The sequence below is a fragment of the Oncorhynchus masou genome, chromosome 32, assembly GCF_036934945.1.
Source record: "Oncorhynchus masou masou isolate Uvic2021 chromosome 32, UVic_Omas_1.1, whole genome shotgun sequence".
Taxonomy (NCBI): domain Eukaryota; kingdom Metazoa; phylum Chordata; class Actinopteri; order Salmoniformes; family Salmonidae; genus Oncorhynchus; species Oncorhynchus masou.
Genome location: NC_088243.1, coordinates 36,092,119 through 36,106,117, shown reverse-complemented (window position 1 = coordinate 36,106,117; position 13,999 = coordinate 36,092,119). Strand labels below are relative to the sequence as shown.

Genomic DNA, 13,999 nt, shown 5'->3' with positions numbered 1-13,999 from the left:
AGATCTGATAGATATAACAGATTATTGTTGTAGAGCGTAAGCGTATTTATTTGGGTTGTCAACCTTTACTGATCTTAAACAAAGCTCACTTTTATTGTTGCATCTGCCTTCCTGGGCGATAGAGGGCGACATACACGAGAGCGCATCTGTATATACGTGCCTGTTTTTTTTTTGAATGGTTAGCGATGTGTCAAAGTACGTGTCATACGGCTGAGAAGTGACCAAGAATAAGCAAGACCTAGCAATAAATAACGACGTGACCTCGGCGATTTCGATTCAAAATAAAAGTTCCGGGAAATGACGATATGAAATTTTACAAATGGTCGGAATTCGTAAAATGTTATTAGGAAATGTTAGCAGACTTCGAATTGATCACAAAAGGTCAATAGTTAATGGCTTTAAAAGAACACACAATAGCATTAACATGAATGATTACAAGATAGATATTATGGTAACATGGGGAATTATGGGGAATTAAAAGCCAATTGGAAGTCGGGGAAGATTAGGTGACCATGATGTTAAGAGGGCCAGACAAAAAGTATGTATAATGCAACTGTTAATATTAATAGCAATAACAATTTTAATATAGAAATAATTATATATATATATTATTAGTTATTATATTATATTTATAATTTAAATCACATTGTTAATTAACACATTTGTATTGCACAATGTTACGTACACTCTTCATATTGGACACAGTGCATTCGGAAAGTATTCAGACCCCTTCCCTTTTTCCAAATTTTGTTGCGTTACAGCCTTATTCTAAAAATGGATTTAATTTTTTTTCTCATCAATCTACACACAATACCACATAATGACAAAGCAAAAACAGGTTTTTAGATATTTTTGCAAATGTATTACAAATAAAACACTTATTTAGATAAGTATTCAGACCCTTTGCTATGAGACTCGAAATTGAGCTCAGGTTCATCCTGTTTCCATTGATCATCCTTAAAGTGTTCCTACAACTCCATTGGAGCCCACCTGTGGTACATTCAATTGATTGGGCATGATTAGGAAAGGCACACACCTGTCTATATAAGGTCCATCCGCCCCAATTCAGATTATATAATTTTCAAAGTCATGGCATGCTATTGAAGATTGAAAGCACAAAATAATTTTAAAAAATGACTAAATATCTTTTTTTAAACTAATGCCGTGGATTTTTGTCCATCCTCTCCTGATTCAGAATGTATCATTTTCATAGTAATGGCACGCTTTGTGTAAGAGCTATTGAAGATTGAAAGCAAAAAAAATAAAACAATTCAAGATATTTTAACAACAAAAAATAGCAGTGGATTTGTCTCCATGCTCCCCTGATTCAGGATATATAATTTTCATAGTCATGGTACGCTGTGCAAGCGCTATTGAAGATTGTAAGCACAAGAAAAAATATATATACAGAATTTGACACAAAAAGCTGTGGGTTTTTGATCATCCTCCCCCAATTCAGAATATATACTTTTCATAGTCATGTGTCACGACTTCGTTGCCTCTCCTTGTTCGGGCGGTGCTCGGCGTTCGACGTCACCGGTCTTCGAGCCATCATTGATCCATTTTTCATTTTCCATTGGTTTTGTCTTGTCTTGCCACACACCTGTTTTCAATCCCATTCATTACCTGCTGTGTATTTAACCATCTGTTTCCCCTCATGTCTTTGTCAGAGATGTCTGTACCGTTTAGTGTTATGGAACATGTTCTGTTGACATTTATTAAAAGACTCCATTTCCACTTCATTTTGACTCTCCTGCGCCTGACTTTCCTGCCACCTATACACACGACGCTGACATCATGGCACACTTTGTGTAAGAGCTATTGAAAATTGAAAGCAAGCGCAAAAAAATATATATTTATATATATGACATTTCACAATTTTGTCCATCCTCCCCCGATTCAGATTGTATAATTTTCATATTCATGGCACTCTTTGTGTAAGAGCTATTGAAAATTGAAATCCCCCCAAAACAAAAATGATTCCAATAAACTAAAGCCATGGATTTTTGTCCATCCTCCCCTGATTCAGAAAACATAATTTTCATAGTCATGGCATGCTTTATGTAAGAGCTATTAAAAATGTAATCAAAACAAAAAAAATATTACGACATTTCACACAAAAATAAGCCATGGACTTGAAGATTGAGCTACTGAAGATTGAAAGCAAAACAAATACAAAATACAGTCAAATAACTAAAAGCTGTGGATTTTCGCTACGTCGAAAATCTCTTCACAGCTATATTTCAATCTGTTAAGCACAGCTGTAAAAATGTTGGTCCTAAAATGAAACTAGTATACATTCTTATTTATCACAATTTTCTTTAACCAATTTTGGTCTTTAATGCAGGGCCCACGGACAAGATCCTTACTTTCTCCCCGTTCCCCTTGCCTCTTCCATTTTTGTGGTAATGCTGCAATTCGTTTGTTGTAATTTTGGATAGAGCAGACATTTACATATATTAGCTACATGTGTGACATAACTCCAACACTCCTTTTTATAATATAATTTACAAAGGTTTTACCATTATAAAACATTTTTTGGGATCAATTATTATATTTGAGTTTAACCATAATATTTGTTGTAATATTTGTTCTGTCTTTTCTGGTGGATTAAACTGAAATTGCAACCAACGTTTGCTGGCTTGTTTAAAAAATTGCAATATTTTGGAGAATATTTCATTTTCAAATAACAGAAAGTTAGAGGTTGTAATCTGAATAAAGGGAAAAAGGCCATTCTTGAACATGGGATGAGCCATTCTTACTAATCTGCTATAGAACCAATTCGGATTTAAGTATAGCTTTTCTCGACGGAAGCCTTTAGTGAGAGGTCTAATGCTTTAATAATTAATCATATCTTTGCTCTTGCCATTCCAAATAAAATTTAATATTTTTTGCTCATATCATTTAAAAAACAAGTCATTAGGTGTAGGCAGGGCCTTAAGCAAGATATCTTCTATGAGGCTATGGAGGGATCCAAATGGTGGATTTAGAAGAAACTGGAATCATCAACGTACAATGACACCTTTGTTTTTAAGCCCTGGATTTCTAGCCCCTTGATATTAATAGCAAACATTTCGATGGCCTTAATAATAAACAGGTATGCCGATAGTTGACAACCTTGTTTTACTCCTCTTGACAGTTTAATACTTTCTGAGAAGTAGACATCATTTAATATTTTACACCTCGGGTTACTATACATAACTTTAACCCATTGTATAAGAGATTCTCCAATACTGACATATTTCAGGCATTTATATATAAATTCCAGTCACACTTTATCAAAGTCAGCTTGAATACCAGGCCTGGTTTCTCAGATTGGTCATAGTGTTCTATTGTTTCCAGTACTTGTCTTATATTATCTCCAATGTATCGTCTATGTTAAAAACCTGTCTGATTACGATTATAAATATCCAACAATACCTTTTTAATTCTATGCCCTATGCATTTTTCTTGAATTTTTGTGTCACAACACTGAAGTGCAAGGGACCTCTGTTTTTTTTTTAAATGGACTGGATCTTTATATTTAGAACCTGGGTTTTGTTTCAGTAATAGTAAAATCAGACCTTCTTGCGGATCTGATAATCTACCATTTTTATAGGAGTGGTTAAAACATGCTACAGTAATAATGGTCCTCTGAGTACATCAAAAAAGGTTTGATATACCTCAACTGGTAGGCCATCCAGCCCTGGAGTTTTCCTGGAAAATTCAGACCCCTTTACCTTTTTCAGATTTTGCTACGTTACAGCCTTATTCAAAAATGTATTACAATGTTTTTTTCCTCATCAATCTACACACAATACCCTATAATGATCAAGCAAAAACAGGTTTTTAGACATTTTTGCTTATTAAAAAACTTAAATATCACATTTACATAAGTATTCAGACCCTTTACTCAGTACTTTGTTGAAGTATCTTTGGCAGTGATTACAGAGTGGGGAGTTTCTCCCATTCTTCTCTGCAGATCCTTTCAAGCTCAGTCAGGTTGGATGGGGAGCATCGCCACACAGCTATTTTCAGGTCTCTCCAGAGATGTTTGATGGGTTCAAGTTCGGGCTCTGGCTCGGCCACTCGAGGACATGAAGAGGCCTGTTCCGAAGCCACTTATGCGTTGTCTTGGCTGTATGCTTATGGTTGTTGTCCTGTTGGAAGGTGAACCTTCACCCCAGTCTGAGGTCCTGTGTGCTCTGGAACAGGTTGTCATCAAGGATCTCTCTGTACTTTGCTTCGTTCATCTGTCCCTCAACCCTGACTTGTCTCCCAGTCCCTGCCGCTGAAAAACATCCCCACAGCAAGATGCTGCCAAGACCATGCTTCACCTTAGGGATGGTGCCAGGTTTCCTCCAGACGTGAGTGACTCTTGGCATTCAGGCCAAAGAGTTCAAACTTGGTTTCATCAGATCAGAGGATCTTTTTTCTCATGGTCTTTGAGTCGTTTAGGTGTCTTCAGTAAAAGGCTGTCATGTGCCTTTTACTGAGGAGTGGCTTCCATCTGGTCACTCTACCATAAAGGCCTGATTGGTAGAGTGCTGCAAAGATGGTTGTCCTTCTGGAAGGTTCTCCCATCTCCACAGAGGAACTCTAGAGCTCTGTCATAGTGACCATCGGGTACTTGGTCATCTCCCTGACCAAGGCCCTTCTCTCCAATTGCTCTGTTTGGCCGGATGGCCAGCTGTAGGAAGAGTCTTGGTGGTTCCAAATGTATTCCATGTAAGAATGGAGGCCACTGTGTTCTTGGGGACCTTCAATGCTGCGTTAGTGTTTTGGTACCCTTCCCTCGATCTGTTTCTCGACACAATCCTATCTCGGAGCACTATGGACAATTGCTATGACCTCATCGCTTGGTATATAGATAGACCTTATATATACAGCCTTTCCAAATCATGTTCATTCAATATAATTTACCACAGGTGGACTCCAATCAATTTATAGAAACATCTCAAGGATGATCAATGGAAACAGGATGCACCTGAGCTCAATTTCAGCATCTCCAATCCAAAATTAAATCTAGAATCAGTTTCCTATTTCGCAACAAAGCCTCCTTCACTCATGCCACCAAACATGCCCTCGTAAAACTGTCTATGCTACCGATCCTTGACTTCGGTGATGTCATTTAAAAATAGAGCCCAACACCCTACTCAGCAAACTGGATGTAGTCTATCACAGTGCAATCTGTTTTATCACCAAAGCCCCATATACTACCCATCACTGCGACCTACCTGTATGCTCTCGTTGGCTGGCTCTCACTACATATCCATCGCCAAACCTACTGGCTCCAGGTAATCTATAAGTCTTTGCTAGGTAAAGCCCCGCCTTACCTCAGCTCACTTGTCACCATAGCAACACCCACCCATAGCACGAGCTCTAGCAGGTATATTTCACTGGTCATCCCCAAAGCCCAAACTTCCTTTGGCCGCCTTTCCTTCCAGTTCTCTGCTGCCAATGACAGGAATGCATTGAAAAAATCTCTGAAGCTGGAGTCTTATATCTCCCTCTCTAACTTTAAGCATCAGCTGTCAAAGCACCTTACTGATCTCTGTACTTGTACACAGCCAATCTGTAAATAGCACACCCAACTACCTCATCCCCATATTATTACTTACACTCTTGCTCTTTTGCACCCCAGTATCTCTACTTGCACATCATCATCTGCACATCTATCACTCCAGTGTTAATGCTCAATTGTAATTATTTTTGCCTCTATGGCCTATTTCTTGCCTACCTCCCTACTCTTCTAAATTTGCACACACTGTACATAGATTTTTCTATTTTTCTTTTCTTTTGTGTTATTGACATTACGTTTGTTTATGTGTAACTCTATGTTGTTGTTTTTGTCGCACTGCTTCGCTTTATCTTGGCCAGGTCACAGTTGTAAATGAGAACTTGTTCTCAACTGGCCTACCTGGTTAAAAAAAGGTAAAGTAAAATTGAGTCTCATAGCAAAGAGTCTGAGTACTTATTTCTGTTTTATATTAAGAAATAAATTTGCAAACATTTCTAAAAAGCAGTTTTCGCTTTGTCGTTATACGGTATTGTCTGTAGATGGCTGAGGATGTATCTTTTAAATCCATTTTAGAATAAGGCTGTAACATAACAAAATGTGGAAAAAGTCAAGGGGTCTGAATACATCTGAAGGCACTAGCAATAGGCTATAATACAGAGACCTACATATATCACACACACCCAACTCTCTTATACCTTCCCAGTCATTGCAGGTATGTAACTGTATGTTACAACACAATACAATGCAACAGAGCAACAAACCATATGTCCAGAGTTAAATATGCAAAATGTACTGCATTTCAACTGAGTTGCTACTCTTTAATGGCCACAAAATGATCAGTGATAAGTGAATTGTGGTGCTTAACGTTTGCTTAAAGTTTTGAAAAATGAGCCATTTTAATGATCTGTTTAGATTTCTGTGCTTAGACTTGTGAAAATGTACCACATACTTGAGGAAATTGCTCTAACTTCATAAAACAAAACGGTAATATGTTTATCTTTTAATCATGTTTATTTCCTTCCTTATTTCCTTTCCTTCCTATCTTATGAAAACTGCACTTCAATTGAAAGTTCTCCATTGTGGCACGGTCTCATATGAGAAAAAAAACTATTCTGATTGGGCTCCTGAGTAGAGTGGATCACCCTTTTTAATTTAACACAATGTACAGGAAATTGTGTACGGTGCCAAAGGCCTATGTATATCCAATATGAAAAACATACAGCATTAAAGCTGATCCCCACAAAAAAAAATTGCAGTCAGAGTGCCGTTTAACTGCAGTTATTCTGCAATTACTGCATCCAAAATACCACAGTTGACTGCAGTTACTACACTTTTACTGCAGTTTCAAAACGTCAATGTTTTTTTGTAAAATTATAAATTATAGGAGTAGACCTACACACACAACAAAACATTATTGACCATTTAGGCTTGAAAAGAAGAAGACAAATCACAAAATATCTTATAGAAATACTTTACATTATTGTTTGTATGATAACGTGTCCAAAATGTATTATGATAATTGTGCACATTTTCCATCATTTTATTTTTTAACCTAATTATCAATTTACAAAGCATACAGGACGGAACTCTTATTCTGAAGTAGCCTATTCCAAAAATCCGTGACCCGAAAGTGTTGTTATTCTTGCCTGTTTCACAACGGTATGTGTCGTCACCAAAACACTTCAAGTAAAGAGTGGAAACGGTGCAAATAGTAACGAAAACCACTGACAGCAACAGCCTGAACACTTCATTTTCTACCGATATTCCTGGGAACGTTACAGATATCAACACAACGTATCGCCGAGGACTCTAGTCTTGTTTATTGTATAGATTAGCGAAAACTTAATCGTACTGCAACGTTGTTTACCCCCTGTTGGACTGTAGCTGCTAGCTAGCCTAGCTGGCTAATTCCCTGTATCCGTCCTGGTCGGGACTGCATCGAAATGTCCTGCTGCCTGTTCGAGTACTGTCGGGTCCAAGAACTCAAAGCAGTCCGGGAGTTCTTGTTCCAGAGCCAGCAAAACAACAATTCCTCGGCGGACAAGAAAGGAGGTAGCTAACGCTCACTTCTGGGAGAGAGAAGTTGCTGTTTATGACCAGCTTGTGTGCATGCTTTTCAAAAAGAGACTGCAAACGTTAATGTTTTAGCTATGGGCGAAGTCACCTATCGTCTCGTGTCTGCAGAATTTGCCAGCTCTCGAAGTCGCACTTTTTGTTCGTGTTCTAGATGTTAGAAATGCCAGGTGCACGGAATGTAAACAATGCATCTCTTTAAATCCTTGGCCTGTCACATAATGAATAATATAATTAGAGATTATAGCAGTTAATATGCGCAAGGTGTAGTGATGGTGAGCCGGAGAGTTGCTTCGCTCCGCAGTGACAGCGGGATGCAGACAGGGATGGAAAGGGGGAGGAGGGGAGTTTTGCCCTTTGTCGTGTGCAATGAGTCATCCTACAGGAGGGCATCTGAACAGATTACTGCATGATACTGGACAAAAGAAGACACGCACACAATCCACATGCATGCTCTTAACCCTGAGCCTGTGTGCATGCATGTTTCAGTAAGACCATAGCAACAGGCGTCTCCTTGGCTGTCAATAGGAGTTCTGTCAATAGCTCTCCTCCCACTCATTGATATTTATAGCATCTCTAACTTCATCCATTTTCTCTCTTGTGTCAAGGGAATTCTCTTGTCCTTCATGCTCTTCTCTCTCTCTGCTTTCTCTGTTAGTGTGACCCCACCAGTTTGAAATATGTTGTACAAGTCTGTGTGTGTATCATCACCTGGTCTGAATAAATGTTCAACATTATAGCCTTTAAAACTGACAATTGATTCTGGATTGCACCTTCAAATAATTTGTGATTTCCTTTCTCCCCCTCAGAGAATGAGCTGGCCTGGGACGACTCCAACTGGGGGTCATGGGATAACCCTGAGGCCAAAGAAGTTGGAAGTGGGGAAACCACGGTCAGTTTGTCTGTCTCTTACGCTCTTGTTCTCTGTAGTGGCGATTCCCTATGAGAAGCCACTGGCACAGAAGAGAGCTATCCATAACATGTCCTCAAATCAGGTTTACAAACATTAATCTTTTTGGCTGAAGTTCCAATTTATTGCGCATATATAAATAGCTTAAACACATTCCTATACTAAAGGTAAAGAGATGCATTCTATAAGCTGTATCTGTGATACGGTGAGAACGGTACGTGCTCTCCTCTCAGCTCTGCTAACCCTTCCTGGTCACCTGCGCTATCCCTTCCTGGTCACCTGCGCGCTATCCCTTCCAGGCCACCTGCGCACCTCCAGGCCACCGCGATCCCTTCCAGGCCACCTGCGCTATCCCTTCCAGGCCACCTGCGCTATCCCTTCCAGGCCACCTGCGCGATCCCTTCCAGGCCACCTGCGCGATCCCTTCCAGGCCACCTGCGCTATCCCTTCCAGGCCACCTGCGCTATCCCTTCCAGGCCACCTGCGCTATCCCTTCCAGGCCACCTGCGCTATCCCTTCCAGGCCACCTGCGCTATCCCTTCCAGGCCACCTGCTATCCCTTCCAGGCCACCTATCCCTTCCAGGCCACCTGCGCTATCCCTTCCAGGCCACCTGCTAACCCTTCCAGGCCACCTGCGCTATCCCTTCCAGGCCACCTGCGCTATCCCTTCCAGGCCACCTCCCTTCCAGGCCACCTGCGCTATCCCTTCCAGGCCACCTATCTATCCCTTCCAGGCCACCTGCGCTAACCCCAGGCCACCTGCGCAGGCCATGCGCTAACCCTTCCAGGCCACCTGCGCTAACCCTTCCAGGCCACCTGCGCTAACCCTTCCAGGCCACCTGCGCTAACCCTTCCAGGCCACCTGCGCTAACCCTTCCAGGCCACCTGCGCTATCCCTTCCAGGCCACCTGCGCTATCCCTTCCAGGCCACCCCTTCCAGGCCACCTGCGCTAACCCTTCCAGGCCACCTGCGCTAACCCTTCCAGGCCACCTGCGCTAACCCTTCCAGGCCACCTGCGCTAACCCTTCCAGGCCACCTGCGCTAACCCTTCCAGGCCAACCCTCCAGGCCACCTGCGCTATCCCTTCCAGGCCACCTGCTAACCCTTCCAGGCCACCTATCCCTTCCAGGCCACCTGCGCTATCCCTTCCAGGCCACCTGCGCTAACCCTTCCAGGCCACCTGCGCTAACCCTTCCAGGCCACCTGCGCTATCCCTTCCAGGCCAACCCTTCCAGGCCCCTTCCAGGCCACCTGCGCTAACCCTTCCAGGCCACCTGCGCTAACCCTTCCAGGCCACCTGCGCTAACCCTTCCAGGCCACCTGCGCTAACCCTTCCAGGTCACCTGTGCTTTCCAAATGCCTGAAAGTGCCACGTTCATCTGTACAAACAATAGTACGCAAATATAAACACCATGGGACCACGCAGCCGTCATACCGCTCTGGAAGGAGGCATGTTCTGTCTCCTAAAGATGAATGCACTTTGGTGCGAAAGTGCAAATCAATCCCAGAACAATAGCAAAGGACCTTGTGAAGATGCTGGAGGAAACAGGTACAAAAGTATCTATATCCACAGTAAAACGAGTCCTATATCGACATAACCTGAAAGGCTGCTCAGCAAGGAAGAAGCCACTGCTCCAAAACCGCCATGAAAAAGCCAGACTATGGTTTGCAACTGCACATGGAGAAAAGTCCTCTAGTCAGATGAAACAAAAATGGAACTGTTTGGCCATAACGACCATCGTTATGTTTGGAGGAAAAAGAGAGAGGCTTGCAAGCAGAAGAACACCATCCCAACCGTGACGCGCAGGGTGGCAGCATCACGTTGTGGGGATGCTTTGCTGCAGAAGGGACTGGTGCACTTCACAAAATAGATGGCACCATGAGGGAGGAAAATTATGTGGATATATTGAAGCAACATCTCAAGACATCAGTCAGGAAGTTAAAGCTTGGTCTAAAATGGGTCTTCCAAATGGACAATGACCCCAAGCATACTTCCAAAGTTGTGGCAAAATGGCTTAACGACAACAAAGTCCAGGTATTGGAGTGGCCATCACCAAGCTCTGACCTCAATCCTATAGAAGATTTGTGGGCAGAACTGAAAAAGTGTGTGCGAGCAAGGAGGCCTACAAACCAGACTCAGTTACACCAGTTCTGTCAGGAGGAATGGGCCAAAATCCACCCAACTTATTGTGGGAAGCTTGTGGAAGGCTACCCAAAACGTTTGACCCATGTTAAACAATTTAAAGGCGTTGCTACCAAATACTAATTGTGTGTATGAAAACTTCTGAACCACTGGGAATGTGATGAAAGAAATAAAAGCTGAAATCTTTCTCTCTACTATTATTCTGACATTTCACATTCTTAAAAAAAGTGGTGATCCTAACTGACCTTAGACAGGGAATTTTTACTAGGATTAAATGTCAGGAATTGTGAAAATTGTGAATTTAAATGTATTTTGCTAAGGTGTATGTAAACTTCCGACTTCAACTGTATACGCAACACATAAACAGGCCAAAACGTCTCCAACACACTCCTTCTGTCCAGCTCTCTCCCAGTAGTCTTTCTTATAAAATAACGTCAGGGTTGTTCTGGATCAAAAAGGGCAATGGCCTTGGTCTGCCAGGCGGTGCAGCTAAATTGTAGGGAAGATATTAGAAGCCCTCACCTTGGCGGTGTTGAGACAGTTTAGCAGTTTTAAAGCAAATTTCCTGCAATTCTATGCATTTTGTAACAGAGAAGGCTGTGTATTTACTCAAACATAATAACAAAAGCAATACTACTAAATGTATTGTTTTGGGCATTTTCACTGCCTGTCTAGATTTTATTTTGGTGATTGTTAGTTCTCGAAGATTACATTATCTTAAATAATATACTCCTTAAGTGGTTTATTAGGTACACCACCCTGTTCACGAAAACATTTCACTCCTACAGACAGTGAGTCACGTGGCTGTGGCTTGCTATATAAAGCAGGCAGACAGGCATTCAGTTACTTTTTGATTGACATTAGAATGTGCAAAACAAGTGACCTAAGCGACATTGAGTGTGGTATGATCGTCTGTGCAAGGCAGCACCGATATCTAAGAAACGTCTGGCCTCCCGGGCTTGTCACGCACGACCGTTGTCTAGGGTTTACCGAGAATGGTGCTTGAAACAAAAAACATCCAGCCCGCGGCAGTCTTGTGGGGGCGAAAACGGCTTGTTGATGAAAGGTCAAAGGAGAATGGCAAGAATTGTGCAAGCTAACAGGCAGGCCACAAACAGGCAAATTACGGTGCGGAACAACAGTGGTGTGCAGAACAGCATCTCGGAACTCGTCAGTCCTTGTCACGACTACACTGGGTTCCACTTCCATCAGCTAAAAACAAGAAGAACTGGCTTCAGTGGGCACCCGATCACCAAGACTGGACAATTTAGGAGTGGAAAAACATTGCCTGGTCTGGCAAATCCTATTTCCTGTTGCGTCATGCTGATGGCAGAGTCAGGATTTGAAGTAAGCATCATGAGTCCATGGACCCATCCTGTCTGGTGTCAATGGTACTCGGGGTGTAATGATGTGGGGAATGTTTTCCTGGCACACGTTAGGCCCCTTGATACCAATTGAGCAATGTTTCCAAGCCCCAAATAATTAATTCTGTTCTGGCTGCAAAAGGGTTGTCTGACCCAGTACTAGATGGGTGTGTATAGTTTATATCTGGTTTTAGTTGTTTAAGTTTACACTGAAAGCGTTTTTCCATCCCAAATGTTTATTATTTAACTGTTTAGACTTAGGCGACCCGAGGGGAAAAAAAAACAAACAAAAAATGCGGCCCGCCCAAGGATTACAATGGCAGAAAAATCCCTAAAGATCCTTCATTATGCATTTTGTTCTATGCACAAAAATCAGATATCACTCTTCTATAGCTGTCTGTGATCTCTGAGGATTGGTCCTGTTGTGGTGTGTTCCTCAGGGGGTGGAGGAGGACACTGCAGCAGTCAGCGCCCCCTGGCTGCAGGACTGTGTGGTGTCTCTGTCTCCCTGCTCAGACCTGATGGTCGTCGCCAAAGGCAGCAAGGCTGTGTTTCTCTCAGGTATGTCTCCCAAAACAGACGCTCACGTTTAATGTACACACGCGCACATGCACAGACATGACACAGACACACTGCTGTTGATTGTGGGGGATGTGTGTTGCCTTTTTCTCTCGTCTCCGACAGCGAGGTGGCAAACCGATGACGGAGGCAGAGAGGGGATGACGCTGGCTGTGTCCTGGAGTGGAACTCTCAGCACCAACGAGGGGTGAGAGAACAGTGCGAGGAGGGGTGGTAGAACCCGGGGGACGAGAGGGAGGAGGGGAAGAAACATGGGGGTGGATGGATGAGACAGGGAGAGTTACAGGGGGAGGAGGGCGTGGGAGAACAGGGGGATGAGGGAGGTGGGGAAGAAACATGGGCGGATGAGAGAGGAATGTGAGGAGAGGAAAGGACACCGAAAGAAGACGTGATTCCAGATTCACTGTGCGTCTCTCTACAGGGAGAGTGTGAGCAACGTCATCTGTATACCTTTGGCCAGCCAGAAGAGGTAAGCCACCAAATGTGTTCACTTCTGTGCACATATCAGTGTGTATCTTCAGTTTGTTCTATTGATGAGTATTAACCTTCTCTCCGTCTGCGTTCAGGAGTTCCACGGGTCGACCAGACTGGACATGTGTTGTCGTGGGCTTCTCATCTGGCTATGTACGCTTCTACACCGAGGTATAGCAGCATTTACCTCCGTGACCTGGAAGGCAGAATCTCATCAGGAGTCTGGCTGGTGTTCATCTAACGGTGGTGTGTGTGTTTTGTCAGAGTGGTGTCCTACTCCTAGCCCAGCTGTTGAATGAGGACCCTGTCCTGAGGCTCAAGTGTCGCACTTATGAGATCCCCCGCCACCCCGGTGTCACCGAGCAGGTACGACTATGGCACACCTTGAAACACTGACTGCTCTCTGGGCCTGGAGACCAAGGTTCTCTTGGTGACACTTTGTATTTGTGAGTCTCTCTCTTTGTCTCTGTGTCAGCATGAGGAGCTGAGTATCCTTTACCCAGCAGCCCTGGTCACCATCGACGGCTTCAGTCTCTTCCAGTCTCTACGGGCCTGCAGAAACCAGGTGGCTCGAGGTACTGCTGCATGTGTGTGTGTTTTTGTCTGTTTGTTAAAGTACTATAGTAGCAGGACAGGTATGGTAGTAGTAGTTGTAAAACTAGTTTTAGTAATGCATTAATGGTGCTATGGTTAAGAGCGTCTGTTAAATGACTAAAATGTAATTTTTTAAACAATTTTTGCATTGTCATTTCAGAAAATATCCATAATATATCTGTCGCTAGTAGTGTAATGATGTTAGTAGTGTAAATAGTGTTTCACAGTATTACTTACCCCCCCCTGTGTTGTGATTGGCTGTGGTATTCGCCTATTGATTTCTGCCGCCGGAGAGGCATCTGTTGTCAAATTGGGAAAGCTGTTCTGACTTTGAGACTGTTATCTAGTGGAAATCACTAAGTC

General features: G+C 42.8%; 1 protein-coding gene across 1 annotated transcript in view; it reads left to right on the top strand.

Annotated features, from left to right (window-relative positions):
• Window positions 1–6,616: 6,616 nt before the first annotated feature.
• The window catches only part of LOC135526019 (rab3 GTPase-activating protein non-catalytic subunit-like), a 30,449-nt gene continuing 23,066 nt past the window's right edge, over window positions 6,617–13,999 (top strand). Inside the window, 8 exon segments of the mRNA XM_064954040.1 lie at window positions 6,617–7,552; window positions 8,383–8,465; window positions 12,433–12,553; window positions 12,677–12,758; window positions 12,993–13,040; window positions 13,138–13,213; window positions 13,307–13,408; window positions 13,518–13,617. Coding sequence (XP_064810112.1) covers window positions 7,444–7,552; window positions 8,383–8,465; window positions 12,433–12,553; window positions 12,677–12,758; window positions 12,993–13,040; window positions 13,138–13,213; window positions 13,307–13,408; window positions 13,518–13,617 — 721 coding nt within the window. The 5' untranslated portion in view covers window positions 6,617–7,443.